Raw genomic sequence first — 20,655 nt, 5'->3', positions numbered from 1 at the left:
ATATAATTTTATAAATAAATCTAATTTAAATTTAATAAATAGTTAATATATTAATAGTTAATATATTTATTAAAAATAAATTTAAAAAAGAACAGCCCTCGTTCTTTTTAAATGTATTTCTTTTTTTTTTTTAAAGACAGGGTCTTGCTCTGCTCTCCAGGGTGAAGTGCGGTGGCACGATCATAGATCACTGCAGCCTCAAACTTTTGAGCAGCCCTTATTCTTCATCTAGAAATTAAGAAGGCAGAGTGGTATATGGAAGAGAACATTGACCCAGAAGCAGAAAAACTTGGGTTTTAATTCTCTACCCATTAACAGCTATATGACCCTCGTTAAATCATTGTCCTCTATGAGCCTCAGTTTGCTTGTTAGTAAAATGGGGTCATAAACTGGTTCTCATGGAGTCTTACTTTCATGGAGATAATATTTCTGAAGGGGCTTTCTAAAGCACAAAGCACTGCATGATGTTAATTATACATTGGCTTACAGATCAATCTGTTAGGGACATGATTAATTGGACCCTGCCCTCCTGGATCCCCGTTAGCCCAAAGAGAATTGAAAGGAACTGAGCTTCTGGGTGGCTGCAGCGCCAAAGATGAAAGGACCAAGTAAAGTTCGTCTTTCCTGCAGGACCTCGGCTGGTCCAGCCTGAGCACTGGGTCTTTGCAGTCGGCAATGATCAGGCCCCAGCTTGAGTTGAGCCTGCTTCAAAAGCTCCCAACACGTTCCATGGCAATTGTTACTTTTTTGCTGGGCTCTTCATCCTGTCCTGAAAGGCCAGGGATGTCCGATGCTGTCACCCCCCCCCTGGCGGCCCGGGCTGGCCTGCCTAACCCGGAAGATATGATTCTTATGCACTCTGAGGGCTCCTGATGTACTCATATAATCACTCACAGATCTTTTCCTCACCTGCTGGTGTCTTAGATTTATTCAGGTTCTTGGGCTTCCGTTTTCTGGTTTGGATCCCCTCTTTCCGCATTGCAAGAGGCCTGGGGACCTGGAGGGTCACAAGTAAATATATAGGGTTTTCCATTTCTGCGTAGTCTGCTACAGCATTGAAAGACACACACCTGCTGTGAGAAGGCAACACCTAAGCAATCTCTCCACAAAGCCTGGGGCCCAGACGGGCTGCACAGGCCCCTGGAACTCAGCGAGAAAGAAATCAATTCCGTTTTTAAAAAACTTATCGAGCACCTGTGTGATGTGATGGGTACTTTACTAGAGCCTGGAGAATAGGGAACTAAAGACACACAGTTCCTACCCTCAGAAATTCACAGACAAGTAGAAATAACCAGACTCTGGTAGGTGATGTAAAAAGACAGAGAAACACTAAACTCTGTCCTGGGGTGAGGAGTGGGAAGGAGGGGCACGTGAGGATATCAAGGAAGGCTTCGGTGTGGAGGTGACACCTGAGTTTGTAAAAGGTTTTGAGTAGACAGAGGCAGGCATTTCAGGCAGCAGAGACAGACTGTTCAAAAGCCTTTATCATCCACACAAGGACCCTGAAAACAAAAAGTGGGTGCTAGGCCAGGCAGAGTGGCTCATGCCTGTAATCCCAGCACTTTGGGTGGCCGAGGTGGGAGGACTGCTTGAGCCCAGGAGTTCGAGACCATCCTTGGCAACATAGTGAGACCCCATCTCTACAAAAAAGGTTTAAAATTAGCTGGGCACGGTGGTGCATGCCTGTAGTCCCAGCTACTCAGAAGGCTGAGATAGGAGGATCACTTGAACCCAGGAAGTCGGGGCTCCAGCAAGCCGTGATCGTGCCACTGCACTCCAGCCTGGGTGGTGGAGCAAGGCCCTATCTTAAAAAGGTGTGAGGGTGCAGGGGTGCTATCAATAATTGTGCTGGGAAAATTGGCCTCAACAGCAACAGTCCCAGTGAGTTGAGATGTAACATCACTCTACTTATTGCAGCTCTGTACTGCATTGGGTCTGGCTGGAGCCATTGGTGCTTCTATGAATGGTGGGGAGCAGTAAGAGACTATGCTAGAGACTGCCCTGTGACCAGGTTCTGAGATAAAATGTCCCTGGACAACACTTTGACCACAGTTTTGTTGGGAGGCAGGCCCCAGAGCCATTCACAGATGCCTAAGCCAGTCCTGGGGAGCAGGACTGCAGGGTGCCTTCCCCACATCTGGTTTCCCTTAGGCTGAGCCAAATCTTTTAGCCCCTTTTCTATGCTATGCTTGTCTACCATGTGCAATTGATAAAGGCCACACCTGCAAATACAGAAAGAAAAGCAATTACTGCTTCAGAGACATGAACACGCAATGGTTAAGCGAGAAATGCACCAGCATATGTGAACTTGAACTGGCCTCCTATTTAACTGTGGGTAGATGGGGCAGCACTTGCACCCCCCGACCCAACCATCTGCACATCTCTCTGTGACTCTACACCCAGACCCCTATTTCCCACCTTGTGGAAGGGTGTCCTCCCCCACCCCATCACCCTAGCTATGCCTCAAATGTTCAAACCCTTTCTGGCCTCAGTAGAATCTTCCCCTCATGTTAATCTCCATTCACTTAGGTATGCTTTTTTTTTTTTTGTCAGTTGCAGTAAAATAAAATACACGTAACTTAAAATTTACCATCTTAACCATTCTGAAGTATATTGTTCTGTAGTGTTAAGCGCATTCACACCATTCTGCAACCCTGACCACCATCCCCAGAACTCTTCTCATCTTGCAAAACTCAAACTCCATACTCATTAAACATCACTCCTCATTCCCCCTTTCCCCAGCCCCTGACAGCCTCCGTTCTACTTTCTGTCTCTATGGATTTGACATGTGGTGTCAGGGACCAGAATTCCCTTCCTTTTGAAGGCTGAGTAATATCCTACGTGTATGTATATCACACTTTGTTTATCCGTTCATTTCTCCATGGACACTTGGGTTGTTTACATCTTTCTGCAATTGTGAATCATGCTGCTATAAACAGTAGTGTACAAATAGCTCTTTGAGACCCTGCCTTTAATTCTTTTGGGTATATATCCAGAACTGGTATGCTGGATCATGTGGTAATTCTATTTTTTTTATTTTCTGAGAATATAATCTTTTTAATACCTATATAATATTTCCCAATAAGTTTCTTGTACCATTCCCATATTGAAGAACAATAGTTTAACCATTTTCCTTCCAAAGGTTTTCTTTCCTCCATTTTTGCTATTACAAGTGATTAACAAACATCCTTGTATATATGCTTTGTAGAAATATTTTCTTATGAATGTTCATAACTTTAGCCATTTGCTTGTTCATTATAACAAGACATCATGAAAAGATACATGAGACTAAGTTAACAACAGCCCTCTCACTCTACTACCATCAATCCTATCCCAGTGAGGCAACTGGATTTAACAGCCTGTTATATATTCTTACATTAAAAAAAATTCTCAAACATCTGTACACATATATATCTATTGACTTGGTTTGGCTGTGTCCCCACCAAAATCTCATCTTGAATTGTAGCTCCCATAATTCCCACGTGTTGTGGGACTGACCTGATGGGAGATAACTGAGTCACAGGGGCGGTTTCTCCCATACTGTTCTCACTATAGTGAGTAAGTCTCATGAGAGCTGATGGTTTTATAAGGGGAAACCCCTTTTGCTTGGCTCTCATTCTCTCTTGCCTGCTGCCATGTAAGACGTGCCTTTCACCTTCCGCCATGATTGTGAGGCCTCCCCAGCGATGTGGAACTGTGAGTCCATTAAGCCACTTTTTAATTTTGGGTATGTCTTTATCAGCAGTGTGAAAACAGACTAATACACCTATATGTGTATATTTGTGTGTGTGTGTTCACCCATCCACTGGTCTGTCCACCCATCCATATGTATGTGTGTTTAATGCACCTTCAACACTCATAGTATGGGGTCATGCTACATATATTTCTTTGCAACGTGCTTTTTCATTTTCTAGATCAAGATACATGGCCCTAGATTATTATTTTTAAGTTTCTTCTCAATATTCCACATTTTGGGATATACGAGAATTTTTTCAACCATTCCTTTATGGGGTTTTAAGGTTGTTTCTAGTTTTTGCCACCACAAACAACGCAGCAATAAATGGTTCAAAGGTCATCATGTACTGGTTATTTTTTATAGGCTAGTTTCCCAACAGTAGACCTGCCAGATATAAAGGTGTTCATGGTTTTAACCTTAAAAAATACCACTAAGTTAATAGATGCAGTAATTCAAATACAGATCAATAATATATGAGAGTATCTAATTCCCCAAATCCATAGCAGCACACACTTTAATTTTTGCCAAATATATGGGCAAAGTAGGGACTTTCATGGTCATTTTCAGGTACACTTCCCTGATTTTTAGTGAGATTCAGCATATGTGCACATGTTTCATGGCTATCTGGGCAGCTTCTGTGAGATGTCAGTCCATATCTTTTGCCCATTTGGGGGAAGTGGGGAAAGATCAATTGTTCTTTTCTTATTAGGCTATAAGATCTATCTGTTTCTGGTTTGGTTTGGTTTTAATTTAACTTGTATTTGAACAATTAAGACTTGCATATGTCCCGTCTAAGGTGCCAAGGGGGTACACAGCAAAAAGAGTGTCCTTCCAATCCCTTCTCCCCAGGACCCCGGTTTTTCTCCTGGAGGCACCCCATGTACGTATATATGCATACATGTGACCATGTGACCAACCTCTACATATCCTACCAGAGGTGTTCTGTATATGTGGAAGCAACCACCTATAAATTATGTTCTTCCTCATGTTTATAAAAATAGTGTCATAGTAGGTAGTGTTGGGCACCTTGCCTTTTTGTTAATACTGTATAATGGAGAATGTTCCAATAAAAATTAAAGAGCTTTGAAGAAGCTCCTTGTAATTCTGGAAATATTAACCCTTTTTCTGATACTGTGTGTATTGGTCTTTACTTTCCCTAGGTATGATTTCCAGGCACAAATAGTAAATATTTACAAAATCAAATATATCTAACTATTCTTATATGGCTAAAAAGTTTTAAAACCTTATTTAAGAAGTTCTCCCATCCCCAAAGTTATATAAATACTTTCCCTTACATTTTCTTCCAGTGTTTTTATTGTCTGATTTTTTTGTAGTATTTTATTGTCTAATATTTTTATTTTTTGGAAACAGGGTCTCACTTTGTCACTCAGGCTGGAGTGCAGTGGCACAATCAGAGCTCACTGCAGCCTCAAACTCCTGAGCTCAAGCCATCCTCCTACCTCAGACTCCTGAGTAGCTGGGACTAGAGGCATGCACCACCACGCCCAGCTAGATTTTTTTTTTTTTTTTTTTAGTAGAGACAAAGTTTCACCATGTTGTCCAGGTTGGTTTTGAACTCCTGAGCTCATGCAATCCTCCTGCCTCAGCCTCCCAAAGTGCTGGGATTACAGGCATGAGTCATGATGCCTGGCCTTACTTTTAGTTTATTTCAAAGATGTTTTACATTTAATATCTTTAATTCACCTAAGTTTATTTTTGTTTAAGGTAGGAGGTGGAGGTCATGCTTTGCTTCTGTTTTCCAAATGAACAGTCAATTTTGTCAATACAACTATCCTTAAGCTTCTTATCCACTGAATCGAAATGTCACCTTTGTTACACATCAAACTGCTATATATAAATGTAGCCTGCTCATCTGTAAAATGGAAAATTCACTTATACAATGTAAAGGACGGAAGAGGCCAGCAAAGTAGTTGAAAGTCCCTTCCAAATCTAAGTATCTTTGTTAAGAAGGAAAAATGAATGCTAGTTCAAAGGAAGAAGACAAGGGAGGACTGAGAGATGGGCATCAGAAGGCAAGGATGCCGCATGGGCGCGGGACCCACGTACCCCGTGGAGCTTCATGTAGAGGCCGCAGGCGTTGCACACAGGCTCGCCCTCCGCATTGCGGCGCCACAGCGTGGTGGTGGTGGTCTGGCAGTTGGCACAGGAGAGGCCCACTCGGCGGGAGGCGGACTGCAAGACAGGAAACAAATGCTTCATGTCCAAGTAGAAGGTGGGCACTGCCCTTCCACCTCGCGTGTGGCTGCGGAGCTGGGCCTCCCTAACGGGAGGCAGGGCTGGGCCCTAACGACCCTGCATGAGATCTCTGACCTGTGACGGCACCTAACTCTCCTGTCACCTGAGCCACTGCGAGGAATAAATCAGAACAAGGTTTCTGCTGCCCGAGGAGCACGAACGTGGGCATCGAGACCTGGTTTCCAGTCCTAACCATCATTCACCATCAGGCAAATAACCAGTGAGCACCAGGCACTGCCGGCAGGAAAGCTTCTCCTGAGAGGACAACTGACCAGGGCTGCAGGTGCTGGGAGCAGGCAGAGAGTGAGGAATCACGGTGTCCAAATGGTACCAAAGTCTGAATGGCCCTGGGACCTCAAGAAAGGGAGGCACCAGGTTTATCCCCTCTGTTCTTCCCTCCTTAATATAGTGCAAGCTGGTTGGTGTTGACCAGAATCAAATTATATTAAAAAGGAGCAGGAAGCCAGGAGCCAAGCCCCAGGCCCAAACTCTTCCCTAGCCACGGGGCCCAACACAAGCTGCCTGCACTTCTGGGCTTTGGGATTTATCAACTGATCAACTGAGGTTAAGGTAGAGACCAGCCTCTGAGGTGACCTTCCTTGCAGGGTTGGTGTGGGTGGAGGAGACACTCCAGTCGACAATGAGCTGGGAACCAGGAAACCTGGATTCTGGTTCCAGAGTTCCAGATAGGAGACTCAGTACCTGAGCGGCTGTGGGCAAGGCCACTAGCTTTTCTGAGCCTCACTTTCAGTTTCTGTGTACCGAAGAGGTTGAACTAGACAGCCTGGATCATTCTGGTGGCTCTAGCTAACTCTAAAGTTGTGAGAATTATTATGGGGCTCTCACCCACGTAATCCCCGATCCACACCCTCAAGTTCCAAAATTCAAAACCAGAGGATGTCCCACCAAGGCGAGAGCTCTGCAGCCAGGTGCCCAGAGGAGGCTGCAAGGCACGTGCTTACCAGCCGGCGCTGGGGCTTGATGAGCGGCCGGTTGATGCCGTTCATCTTGTGGTAGAGGCCGCAGGCGTTGCACAGATAGTGACCCGTCCCATCTCGCCTCCAGAGCGGGGTGGACATAGCCCCACAGTTGACACACTCTCTGCCTTCTGAGAAGTCGTCAAACATATCTACTGAGTTGGGGGAAACAGACAAGAAAAGACACAGAGGATTAATTCTTTGTTTATGCCCAGCTCTCACATCTGAGAATCTAGAGCTAACAGAAACAATGCCCTTTCCTTGGAAGGAGAAGACCACCTCGGGCTGCTCTTGCTCTTCCTCACTCTGACTTCAGCCCCTGCTCCCTAATCCCAGACACTGAGAGTTCCCCTGAGCACGAGAAGAGGAAAAAGTTGCAGTGATCACCCACGTCCTGGGCTGGGAGGCGGGACACCTGGATTTCAGTCCAGATACCACATTCAGAGCCTCCAGCCCTAGGCCACTCACCTCACAGCGAGGTCCACGCAAACCTTCTTGCTCTCTCTTTTTCCCTTTCAAAGTTAGTAAGATTACTTTTCCCTTTGCATAAAAATATAATAAATATTTACCTTAGGAAAATTAGTGCCAAAATACATAAAGAAAATCCAGAATGTCACTAATGTTTTGAGCATTTGGTTCTATTGTATCCTTTGTAAGACTGTATTTATTTTATTCTTTTTATTAGAGACAGGGTCACTCTGTCACCCAGGCTGGAGTACAGTGGTGCAGTCATAACTCAGTCCAGCCTTGAACCCCTGGGCTCAAGCGATACTCCAGCCTCAGCCTCCCAAAGTGCTGAGACTACATGCATGAGCCACTGTGCCCAGCCCTTTGTGAGACTTTTCTTTTTTTGAGATGGAGTTTCACTCTTGTTGCCCAGGCTAGAGTGCAATGGTGCGATCTCAGCTCACTGCAACCTCAGCCTCCCAGGTTCACGCGATTCTCCTGCCTCAGCCTCCGAAGTAGCTAGGATTACAGGCATGCGCCACCACACACGGCTAATTTTGTGCTTTTAGTAGAGACGGGGTTTCATCAGGCTGGTCTCAAACTCCTGACCCCAAATGGTCCACCCGCCTCAGCCTCCCAAAGTACTGGGTCAGTACACCACACCCGGCCTTGTGAGACTTTCATATGTTGATATATATTTTTGCCAAGCTATATAATTCTGAGTCTGTGTGGGTCATTTGCTTAATACCAAAACATTTTCCCAATGACAAATTCTTTATAAACTCATTTTATAAAATTCTTTATACACTCATATACTATTATTCCATCATATAAATGTGCCATCATTTAACTAGTATCATTCAGCTATTAATCTTCATCCAGTTTTGGATTCTTGTTTCATAAACACTGTTCCTTACTTAAGTGTGTGCATTTCTAGTTATTCCTTACGATACTCTCTGAGAAGTAGAATTTCTGAGTCAAAGGCACTAAATTTCTTTGTCAGTTCTGGAATTTGCTAACTGTCCTGCAAAAAAAGCTTCATTCATTCATTTTTTCTGTTTTAATATACCTGTATGGGCTGCCATATCATAGTTGGACATTTTTCTTGCTTATTGGTATATAAAATAAAGGTGCATATTATAAGCAATGGCACTTTAGAGCTGCTCACATAAGCGTAGCATCTCCCCAGCTACCACAAGGCTGCCGGGGTCTGCCGCTCCCTTCACTCGCTCACCCCTCCCCGCCATCACCTTTATCATCCATGTCTACAGAATGTTACAATCGACAGATTCCACTTGTGTCCATTCTCCTCACCCTCGTGAGACAGGCTGGGCCAGTTTTCTTACTCCCCGTAGTCTATATAAAGCCTGGCTCACCATCTCCAGAAGTCTCTCTGACTTCATGTTATCCTAATTTGCTGTCCCAAAACACATCTACCTTGGTCTCCAGATTCTTCCTATGCTGCTGCCAGAGGCAACGGCAGATTTTTCTCTAGTGAAGAGGGGTGCTTTTATTGAGTTGGGAGGACAGGTGGTAAAGAGCTCTCTTTCCAACAGGACCCAGCTCGGGAGTGGGTTAAGGTTGCGCATTTTGCTAGTTATGTGGCCCAGCTACTTGCTCTAGGGGAATGTGGGCCAGAGAAGAGGATGGTGGGGGGCCCTCCCCACAACTCTGGGTACACAAACAGTCATTTGCACCTGCAAACAGGTAGCTGTGTGTCCACACCAAGTAAACAGTGTGCAGGTGTAAGGGGCTATTTGCTCAGGCCAGGGAGCGGAGCACCGGCGTCACAGCAGAGGCTATTTTTACACCTGGGTCACAGTGACAGCCTCCACCAAGGTCGCCTGCCCTCAGAGCCACCCATGAGATGCGGCCACTCCCGCCCATAGCTTGCTCCCAGCTGGACCACCACAATCAACACTACTGTTGCCACCTCTACAGTCCGTGCCTATGGGCTGTCAGCTCCGCTTCTTTCATCCAGGCCTGCCCATGAGGGGATTAAAGAGGCCAGGAATTTACAGAAGGACATTAGACCAAGCCCACTCCACAGCAAGAGCGGGGCGCGGGCAACGTCGTCGTTTTGTTGGGTGTTCGCAATAAACACTAGGTGGCGCTACCATCTCAAAATTGAACCAAGACACGCGGTCTAGCCTGAATCACACTTGGACATAGAGGCCTTGTAAGATCACCTTTCCATTCCAAACCTAGTGCAACCCTCTCATTCTGGTTTCCTTTTTTATTTTATTTTGCTCTTTAGAGACCGGGTTCACTCTCACCCAAGCTGGAGTGTAGTGGTGCAATCACAGCTCACTGCAGCCACCAACTCCTGGCCTCAAGAGATACTCCTGCCTCAGTCTATTTTTTTTCTATCTTTTTTTTTTCTTTTTTTTTGAGACAGAGTCTCATTCTGTCACCCAGGCTGGAGTGCAGTGGGCATTGCAACCTCTAGCTTCCTTAGAACCTGGGACCACAGGCACACGCTACCATCCCCAGCTAATTTTTGTAGAGACAAGGTTTCACTGTGTTGCCCAGGCTGGTCTCAAATTCCTGGGTTCAAGTGATCCTCCTGCCTCGGCCTCCCAAAATGCTGGGATTACAGGCATAAGCCACTGCACCCAGCCCTATTTTTCTTTATTATGAAAAAATTTAAACATATTCGGAAGGGGACAGAATATGAAAACGAACTCTTAACTATCATCCAGCTTCCAATCATTTGTGGTCAATCTTGTCTTACCTGTACCTCCATTCACTTTCCCCCACATTGTGTTACTGAAGAAAATCCCAGACTTCTATTATTTTATTCATAAATATCTCAGTATGTTCCTCTAACAGATAGAGTCACACTCCTAAAAATAAGCAAACTGGCTTCTCTCCTACATTCTGGTTCATTTAAGTGAAAAATATCTCATAATGTGTTCCTCTTGTTCGGAGGGGAGATTCTCTTTTCTCCTCACAATTATTGTTTTATATGCAGGAATGGAGTCTTTTTTTTCTTTTTCCCACACTACACTGATGCAAAGAAAAACTTTTTGTGAGACAGGGTCTCACTCTGTCCCCCAGGCTGGAGTACAGTGCTGCGATCTTGGCTCACTGCTGCCTCAACCTCCTAGGCTCAAGCAATCTTCCCACCTCAGCCTCCCAAGTATCTGGGACTACAGGTGCATGCTGCCATGCCTTGCTAATTTTTTTTTTTTTGGTAGAGACAAGCTCTCACTGTGTTGTACAGACTGGTCTTGAACTCCTAAGCTCAAGCGATCCTCCTACCTCAGCCTTCCAAAGTGCTGGGATTATGGGCGTGAGCCACCATGTCCACCCCAGAACTGTGCCCATCCCAGAATCTTATTAAAGGACGCAGGAATCCCTGGAGCGTGATATCAGCTGCCGACTCACCTCTGGCTGCCTTGAGAGCCCAACACACAGGTGTGCCTCAGCAGCTCCTGCAGGCTCACCTCAAAGTTGGGTTATGCATTCAAGCAATTATTTTACTGTCCAGGTAAAGTCACTGGAGGTTGCCAAGTATGTATTTGCCACCAACAAATATTTACTGAGCATCTGCTATTTAATCACTCCGATAGATGTCACAGGAGCTAGGAGGGACCCCAGGTCTCAGAATGCTAATGATCTATTTGGACAAATTGGATTTGAATATCAATAATGACTAATAATATTAGTTCATTTTTAGAACACACCCTCAGCAGAGTGGGGGACTCATGGCAGACCCTAATTGTCTAGGGCAGAAAGTGTGGAATTCCCACCAGCATAAAAGTCCCATTGCGATAGAAGGGTCAGGGGTTACCAAAACAGCCAAAGTAAAGCCAATAGTCAACCTGCTCCACCTCCAAATCTGCAGAAGTTTCCATATTTCCAACCACAAAATCCTGCCATCCAACCTGCTCCATGAAATGTTACACATATTTTTAAACAATTATTACCAAAACAAGGTAACCATAGAGGAAAACGTTGGCCCTACAATGTAAAATGACAAACACAGCACTAACTAAGTCCCAAACTAGCACTGACATCTGGTATGAACCTCGGTAAGCACCACTTCTCATTCCTTCCTAGGAAAGGCACTGAGAGGAACTTCCCTGGGGGCAAGAGTGATTCTGAAGCCAGGGGGCACAGCTGTGGCCTCGGATGCAGCCCCTCCCACCCAGTGCTGGCATCCCGGGAACTCCTCCAGCCACTTGGAAGGCATCACCCACGTTTGGAGGAAAGACTTGTAATAATAGTTGTAAAGTACTTTGCAAATGAGAGGAAAAACTTACAACAATGGCTGTAAAGTGCTTTGCAAACATCAAATGAGATAACAATGATGGATTATTGTTAGGAGGCTGAAGTTGGAGGGGTCAGGAGGGAGTGGGAAAGACCAGGACAAACTTTGGCGCTGGTTATTGGAGGAGGGGAGGACAGATAAAAGAGCTAGGAGACTGGGGAATCTGACCTTTCTGAAACCACTGGGGCTATGCTCAGAATTGTCTGTGCTCTCAGCGGTCAGGTTTGAGACTGCAAGCCAGGAACCAACTGACAGCAAGGCTGACCGTGTTCACTTATTCACTCTCCAAGTTGCTTCTCATGGGAAGTATTAATTAACGATTAGTTTAGCAATGAAAAGCACAAAATAAATTATGTCCTAACTCCAAGGATGGGGATCTCACTCTTTACTTCCTCCCATACCTTGCTAAAAAAAGTTTTTTTTAAAGAGGAAACAAAGTCTGATAGTCTGATTTCTCAGCGAGCCAGTGCAGTATGGATATTCCTATCAATTAAACAAGCTGCTCCCACCCTAGTGTCTGAAAGAAGAATGCAGGCCAGGAGGTTGAAACATCCCACCCCTGACTTCCCTACAAAGAACTGACGCAGCCAGAGGCAAAGACACCGACCTCTCCTCTCCTCTGACCTGCTCCATCCATCTTGGGGAACCCACCCACCCCAACAAGGGGAGGCCAGTCAGGGCGGGGAGAGGGAAGGCACGGGAGGAAGAAAGGGAGAGGAATCAGAGGCCAGGGTCACGGTTCCGCTCTCCACTCCCTCCCCTGGGCACTGCTGGCTGCTGGGGAGACAGCTCAGGCCACTGCTGCCGCCCCATCGGCGCCACAGAGCCTAGTCTGCTCTCCTGCAGATGCTCCCCTCAGACTTCCACCTGCTGGGGAGAGCTGGTGTTGGGCCCCAGCCTGTGTTGGAAGAACCTCACCCTCATGCCTGGAGGCACAGTTGATGGGTCTCAGCCCCTTCACAGCAATGCCTGAAACTCAAATATTTGCCATGCGTCTGTATACGCGCCCCTGTCCAAGTGCTAGACGTAACGAACATGTTGGCAAAATCCATGCTAACTCCTTGCCCAAAGTTGTTTTGGTCTAGCTGGGGATGCACAACTCAAAAATAATCACTACCTTTGAGATGACAAACTGCAGTGGGCCTGGGCCTCACACTGGTGCCCAGCCCACCACCTCCAGCTTCAGATCTGCAGCATCCTGGACGTTCAGGGAGAGACACGTCAACAGTTGAAAGGGCCCGTGCCCGGGGCAGCTGGGCAGTGCTACACAAGAGGGGCCAGAGGGGGCCAAGGAGATGCAACACAGAAGGCTTTCTTGGAAAACGCCAGACCCCAGCCCAGACTGGGCAGGAGGGAGGGACCTGCCCAGAAACCGTTCCCTGGAAACCAAAGGGGCTTCAGAGCAAAGTCTCAGCCCCACCCAAATGTCCCTTGCTGAACCCCAGGCCCATGTCCCATCCAGAGTTCACCAGAGATGGAGCCTGGATTTCCCGACAGGCCCGGATCTGTCCCTGCGGCTGGCGCCTGGGTGTGGGGCACGAGGCCCAAACAAAGCCTGAGGTTTTCCTGGCAGCTCTTGAGCCCTGGGTCTTCTGGGCTTCGTCAGGCTCGGCAGATGCCTGTGACAGGAGGCTGTCACGGGGAGGCCCACAGAGCTCCAGCGGCGCTCCGGCCGGGGATGAAATCACCTATTTTGGAAGCTCCTGCAGCTGCTGAACAGAGGCGGTTACCAGTTACCGCCCACCTTGCAGAGTCACCCCACAGAGTCCAAGGCCTCTGCTTCTGACCCTTATAAAGGACAAGAACCCAGGATGTCGGCTGGCTGGAGTGACAGAATGTGACTCAGTTTTGTTTTGTTTTGTTTTTCCTAAATCACAAACAGGCAAGGACATCGTGAAAGGGAAAGGAAAAAAAAAAAAAAAACACCAAAAACAAGAACGGAGGGAGGGGGGAACGTAGAGAGATAGAGGAGGAAGAGGTTGAAGAACAAATGATAGGGGAAAATACACCCGCTCATATGCAAAGAGGTTTTACAAATGACAAAGAGAAAGATGAGCTTGAAGGCTGTAACAGGCAACCACACCTGTCACTGGAGGAAATGTGGAAAGACTCAAGCCCCTGACACCCTGGGACCCAGCGGCTCCTCCCTGGAGGTCTAAGAACTCCCAGCACCTCCGCACCTGCCTGGTCTGTGCTCATAGTAAGGTGAGTGTGGGAGGCTGGTCCAGGAGAGGATGGCAATGGAGGAAAGTTCAGGAGCTTTAGAGAACAGATCCTGCCCAGGGCCACAGAGCTAATCAACAGCAAAGTGGGATCGAACCCAGGCTGGGCAGTCAGTCTCTTAACCGCAGGCCAGCGTCCCACCAGCGCTGCCCACAGATGCCTTGGCCATCCCTGACCCCTTCCCCAGCGGCAAAAGCTGGCAGCAGATAGAAAATCAGTCTCGATTTGGCCTGTGAGCAGCAAGAGCTGTAGGAGTTCAGAGCGCAAGCATGCTGTTTTCCCATCTTGTCTGATCTCAGAAACTTCCCAGCATCTCTGTTTCAATGCTTCTCAGCTCACCCACTTGGGAAACGCTTCCTGGCCTTAATCATTGTCAAGATTAGATTTTGAGACCTTCGAGAACCCCTCCATGTGGGCCTATAATTACAGCATAAAGATTTCCCCATAAAATGCAGGATCAGTTGCTGGCTCCAGGAGAAATGTAGGATGCTTCTGAATTCAAATCTGAGCCTCTGCAATCACAATGCCATAGAGCTAAGTCCGCGAACTTGCGGACTGTTGCATTACTCTCACAGGGACTTTTTTTGTTTTTTTTTTTTTCAATGGGGTCTTGCTCTGTCACCCAGGCTGGAGTCCAGCAGCTCAGTCATAGCTAATTGCAGCCTTGACTTCCCGGCCCCAAGCGATCCTCCTGCCTGAACCTCCTGAGTAGCTGGGACTACAGTTGCACACCACCACGCTCAGCTAATTTTTCTAGCATTTTGTAGAGATGGGGTCTCACTATGTTGCCCAGGCTGATCTTGAACTCCTGAGTTCAAGCAATCCTCCCGCCTCAGCCTCCCAAAGTATTGGTATTACAGGCATGAGCCACCACTTCTGGCCACAAGCACTTTCTTGAAACAAATGACACAAAAGTACTGTGGTGAATAAGACTTCATTTGCTGCATCTCGACACTAAACATGCAGACTCCCAGAAAATGGTCACCATGGCCCCTTCCCACCAGAGAATCGCAGGCTGGGATACCATTTTAAAAACAGGCAAAGGTTCAGGTGTGGTGGCTCATGCCTGTAATCGCAGCACTTTGGGAGGCCGAAGCGGGTAGAACACTTGAGGTCAGGAGTTCAAGGCCAGCCTGGCCAACATGGTGAAAGCCTGTCTCTACTAAAAATATAAAAAGTAGGTGGGCATGTTGGTGCACGCCTGTAATTCCAGCTATTCGGGAGGCTGAGGCAGGAGAATTGCTCGAACCCAGGAGGCAGAGGTTGCAGTGAGCCATGATCATGCCACTGTACTACAGTCTGGGCCACAGAGTGAGACCGTGTCTCCAAAAAAAAAAACGGAAAAGGAACAAAGAAAAGGAGGGAATACTGAAAGACTGCAGTGAGCTCTACATTTCTATTTGAAAACTCTCCCAAATGGCAGCATTTTGCCCCTATACCAATACATTTTTTACAAAGACTGTCTTGCCAGCTGTCACCCTCAGGTGAAAGAGCTATGGAGTTTTCATGGGGGCCTCCATGTGGGAAGCTACGATCAGTTCCAGAGTGGAGGGGCCTGGGCCTCCCAGCTGCTGTGTTTGCAGGGACCCTGCCCAGCAGTCCCCACCCCGAAACCTGGGACAAGATTCTCCTCTTGGTGCCGTCCGCCTCCCCGGATTAATTTGGGAGCCCTGTGACCCACCATACAAAATGGGACACTTCTGAGGGGAGGGGGCATATTACTAATTATTCTGAAAGCACAGTCTTCACACCAGGGTGTGTGGCCACCCTCTGCAGACCTCACTGTGAGACCTGCATCCGTGACATGCTGATCCCTCCTCTCTGTGTCTCCCTAGTGTCCCTGCTGACAGGTAATACGGCTGACTTGCCCCCTTCCAGAAAAGCCACACGCAGCATGCCAGGAAAGAGGCCAGGACAACGCATTGGGCACTGGGTCCTGCAGCTCCTGGGGCTTCCGGCTTCAGGCTCAGATACAGCCAGGGGAGCCCTGGCTGGGGATCAGCACTTGAAAATATTTGCTCCTTCCTGGCCTCTGGGGACTGCATGCGAAGGGTGCCCCCGCCGCTGCTTCCCTGTCCACTGCCTTGTTGAGTCGGCTCGCTCTGCACATCCCCAGTCCTTCTGTGGGAGAGGCTGCGAGGGTCCAGGAGCAAGGGGCAGGCGGCACAGTGGTACAATCTTAAAACCTGCAAGCTGGGTCTGGGCTATTTCGCGAATATCCATAAGAGAAAACCAAGGTGCAGAGCAGGCCAGGCAAGTGCCTCATCTGAGCTCCCAGTCCTCGCCTTCCGCACACGACAGAAAACTCCGCACACGTCAGAAGCTCCGCACACGACAGAACCTCTGCACACAGAGCCATCGAGTTTCAACAAACCCAGTGCCTAGAGAGTCCCATGAGGCGGCCGAAATAACGATGGGACAGCGTCACTCCCAGGGCTCGGCTTCCGGCCAGCTGGGCCGCCTGGCCACTGAGATGCTGTGTTCCTGGACACACAATATAATTCAGCTGTGAGAATTATCTATGCAGGGCCAGAAGTTTCCGTGTGTGTGTGTGTACACATACATGTGTGTATATAAAATCATATATGATGGATGTATATGGAAAATCACACCACGTTGCACTAAAAGCCAGCCCACTCTTGCTAGCAATAAAACTGCTCTAATAATTCACTGGAATAAACTTTTTTAAAGGGAAAATATCTATTTTTCAGATATTCCTGCCAAATACTGGAAACAACCAAAATGCCCAATGGTAGAGGAATGAGTACAAAAACAAAGTTTCAGTAAAACCATACGGAAATTGGAGTCGGTTTATTAAATGACAATTGGATAGACTATGTTCTTCAGATTTTCTCTTCCTGTAACATGGTTTAAATTAGTTAAATATGCAGTTAATTAAGCAAGCATCTCTGCCTAGGCACTGCAGGATTGGAGATGTTTATTTTCTTCAATTTCCTGGGATCCTCCTGGCCTGAAAGAAAAAATACAAAGTACTTTTTCCACCTTGGTCCCAGCTGCCTCCCACCACAGTGGCGGCCCCATCTGGGCTCAGGCATCGCTATGGCACCAACTGTTCCTCCCACCCTACAGAAAGAAAGGGAGAGGCCCTCCCTGCGGGGTACAGTCCCAGCCAGGGTAGAATATACATGAAGAGCTTGCCAGTCACGCTGTGGACAAAGTCTGGCACTGGTCCTGGATCCTCCAAGTCACTGTGTTGTGATGATGCCCCTCTCCAGGCTCCTCCCAGCTTGCCTCAGTCATTGTAGTGTGCCCTAGGGTTGGGGGATGTGGGAAAGCAGACACCCTGGGCATTGATGGGAAGTGTGACATGCTACAGCCCCGCAGCCAGTGGGGAAAGCAATTTGGCAATATCTTATCAAAAGTATAAACGCATGTGTCACTTGATCCAGAAACTCCACTTCCAGGAATTTATCCTCCAGATGTACTTCTGTGTAAAATGGTTTATATACAAGGATATTCACTATGGTATGCTCTTCCATAGCAGAGGACTGGAAAAACAACTCTTATGTTCATCAATACGGGACTGGTTAATTCAATTAAGGCATACTATGTAGCCATAAACAATGATCTTGATGTACTGATATGGAATTCTTGCAGTATATGCTATGAAATATTAGAAGGCATGGACATTACATTGATATTCTCTTACAAAAAGAAGGGGAGAAGAATCTATACATGGATTTGTTTATATATAGAGTGAACATTTTTAGGAGGACAGACAAGAAACTGATCATACTGGTTGTTTCCAGGGAGGTGTCTTGGTGGCTCACGGAAGGACTTCTCATTGTTTGCTGTTGTGTACCTTTTAAATACTCAACTATGTTTATGTTAATGTATTTCTTATTTGTGATAGTGATTTTTTTTTTTTTTTTTTGAGACAGAGTCTTGCTCTGTCACCCAGGCTAGAGTGTAATGGCATGATCTTGGCTCACTGCAACCTCCACCTCCCAGGCTCAAGCAATTCTCCTGCCTCAGCCTCCCCAAAAGCTGGGATTACAGGTATATACCATCATGCCTGGCTAATTTTTGTATTTTTAGCAGAGACAGGGTTTCACCATGTTGGTCAGGGTGGTCTTGAACTCCTGAGCCTAGGTGATCCTCCAGGCTCGGGCTCCCAAAGCGCTGGGATTACAGGCGTGCGCCACCATACCTGTCCTATGATTATTTTGCATGTTAAATAAAATACATAAATATGTCAGGGGCTAGCATCATCACTCTTTCATGCAGTAACATTTTTAATTTAAAGCTGGGCAGGTTCCATTTTCAGATTTTTCCATAAAAGCATCTTTTCTCCCACCTTACTTTCCTACAAAAGCATCTTAATTCCCTAATGGGAAAATGGAACCCATTTCCCAAGTGGGTCCTGAGCTTTGCTGCACTCCTGAAGCTGTTGACCCGCTGTCATCTTTCACAGCACCCTAGCTCCTGTCCCAGCGAGCCCCAGCCTCAGCCCCGGGGAACCCTGGCCTGGCTTCTAATGCTGTGATATGGTCCTGGTTTCTTTTATTTATTAGGAATATTGCAATGGAGCTTTGGCCAGAGGAGACTTAAGCTGGGCTAGTCTGGGCCATTTGACTCTGCAACCCCAGTTAGGAGCTGGCAGGACGGAAAGGGAATATTGAATAAATTGCCAGGGCAGCTCCCTCAGGGACCGAGACAATGGGTCTGCAGGGAGAGGCTTTTCCTTCCAGGCCCATGGCCTGCCGTCAGGAGGAAACAACTTCCCCTTCGCCTCTGGAATGGCAGCAGCAGCAGCCAGCTGGGAGATTTATGGACATATAATATGACCTCTTTATTGCCCTGAATGCTAGGGAGGCATTTCAGGGGAGATTTACGCCTTTCAGAAGAGGAGGCGAGCAAGGGTGTAGAAATTTATACGTGGGGACTGTTTTCCCCTCTCGGGGGTTTCTGGGGGATTACTTAATCAAACCAAGGTTAAGCTCCAATCGCCATCACTTTACATCTTCTTCTCCTGCTAATCCACCGAGTCACCCTGCTACCCTGAAAGCTTTTTGCATGAAATATGGAGTCTAAGCCAAGTTGCAAGGGATCTGTTTAGTTCTAAGTTCACTTAACACAAAACAAAACAAAAAATAAGAATGAAGACCACATTACCAGGGCCAGGAGACAATGCCCTGCAGCCGTGGACCTGGGCAGCACACATTTTGCCTATACAGGCCTCAGATCTTCTTTGTAAAAGGAAGGTGTTAGACCAGATGACTTAGGTGCTTCCTAGTGTGAAAATAATCTAGATAATATCAGATCAAATGCTAACGCTATACCTTACTCTGCACCAGTGATTTTTCTGTCACTTTTTTTTTTTAAGCTGCAGAACTCTTTCTTCAAAGAAAATCTAATCTGAGGAAGCCCAACATTAAAGACAGAGGAATGCAGTTGACTGGGTGAAAGGGTGGCTCCGCCTTCTGCCCACCACTCCTCCAGGTCCACATCCACACCCCCCGGGGTCTTGACGAAGGTCCTCCAGCCTCTAGAGGGCGTCCTGGGCTGCAGAGTTCCTGCCAAGCGCTGCTCAGGGCTCTCCTGATGCAGTGAACGGGGTCCGCCCCTGGCTTCGCTATCAGAAGCCACGCAGACCAGACTTAAAGGCAGAGGCAGGGGCAATGCCAGACGCAAGTAGAGATGGACGCCTTAGCCAACAGTCATTTCACCTCTCTTGGTCTGGTCTCCACAACTCAAAAGTGCAGTAGTTGGAAAAGATGATTTCTAGGCTCCTGCCTGTGAAAGCATTCAACGTGGCACTGCATTCTCTCATTTATGTTTTTAGTCCCTGTCCCCTTCAATTTGTGTTTAAATTACGCAATTTTTAATTGCTACAAAAATTCAAACAGGCCAGGCATGGTGGCTCTGGCCTGTAATCCCAGCCCTTTGTGAGGTCGGAGTATGGCTTGAGCCCAGGAGTTCAATACCAGCCTGGGCAACATAGTAACACCACATCTCTTAAAAAAAATAATAATTAGCTGGGCTTGGTGGCCCTCGCCTGTAGTCTCAGCTACTCCAGAGGCTGAGGCAGGAGGATCACTTGAGCCTGGGACTTCAAGCCTGCAAGCGAGTTATGATCGCATCACCACACTCCAACCTGGGTGACAGAGCAAAACCCTATCTCAAAAAAAAATTTTTTTTTCAAACAGGCAAACGGTACAGAAGAATGTCACGTAGAAACAAAAGGTCTCAGCTAGGCGCGGTGGCTCACGCCTGTAATCCCAGCATTTTGGGAGGCCGAGGCGGGCGGATGACCTTAGGTCGGGAGTTCGAGACCAGCCTGACCAACACAAGAGAAACCCCATCTCTACTAAAAATACAAAATTAGCCAGCCTGGTGGCACATGCCTGTAATCCCAGCTACAGGGGAGGCTGAAGCAGAAGAATCGCTTGAACCCGGAAGGGGGAGGTTGCAGTGAGCCGAGATTGCACCATTGCACTCCAGCCTGGGCAATAAGAGCAAAACTCCGTCTCAAAAAAGAAAGAAAGAAAGAAAGAAACAAAAAGTCTCCACCATCACCATTATCCCATCTCCAGAGGCAGAGGTGGCTAACAATTTTCCTATTTTTCCAGATATCTTCCACTGCATTAATTAACATTTTTATTTTTAGAAATTTTAAAATTACATAAAAATACAAAGGATACTGTAACAATTCTGTTTATTCCCCCACCATCTACTATCCAATCACTATATTGAATTTAGTGTATATCCTTCCAATT

The 20,655-nt window shown here is 47.0% G+C and overlaps 1 protein-coding gene across 2 annotated transcripts in view; it reads right to left on the bottom strand.

Moving 5' to 3' along the window:
- The window catches only part of GATA4 (GATA binding protein 4), a 55,685-nt gene that overhangs the window by 3,967 nt on the left and 31,063 nt on the right, over positions 1–20,655 (bottom strand). The window contains exons 3-5 of one of the 2 annotated variants that reach the window (XM_009440250.5): positions 6,955–7,124; positions 5,804–5,929; positions 910–997 (exon numbers count right to left, since the gene is read on the bottom strand). In XM_009440250.5, the coding sequence (XP_009438525.2) occupies positions 910–997; positions 5,804–5,929; positions 6,955–7,124 (384 nt within the window). The remainder of the gene's footprint in view (positions 1–909; positions 998–5,803; positions 5,930–6,954; positions 7,125–20,655) is intronic. The other variant, XM_009440249.5, reaches the window with a different exon arrangement.

This window comes from Pan troglodytes, chromosome 7 (assembly GCF_028858775.2).
Source record: "Pan troglodytes isolate AG18354 chromosome 7, NHGRI_mPanTro3-v2.0_pri, whole genome shotgun sequence".
Classification (NCBI taxonomy): Eukaryota; Metazoa; Chordata; class Mammalia; order Primates; family Hominidae; genus Pan; species Pan troglodytes.
The sequence above is the reverse complement of the archived record's forward strand: the minus strand, read 5'-3'. Positions and strand labels throughout refer to the sequence as shown.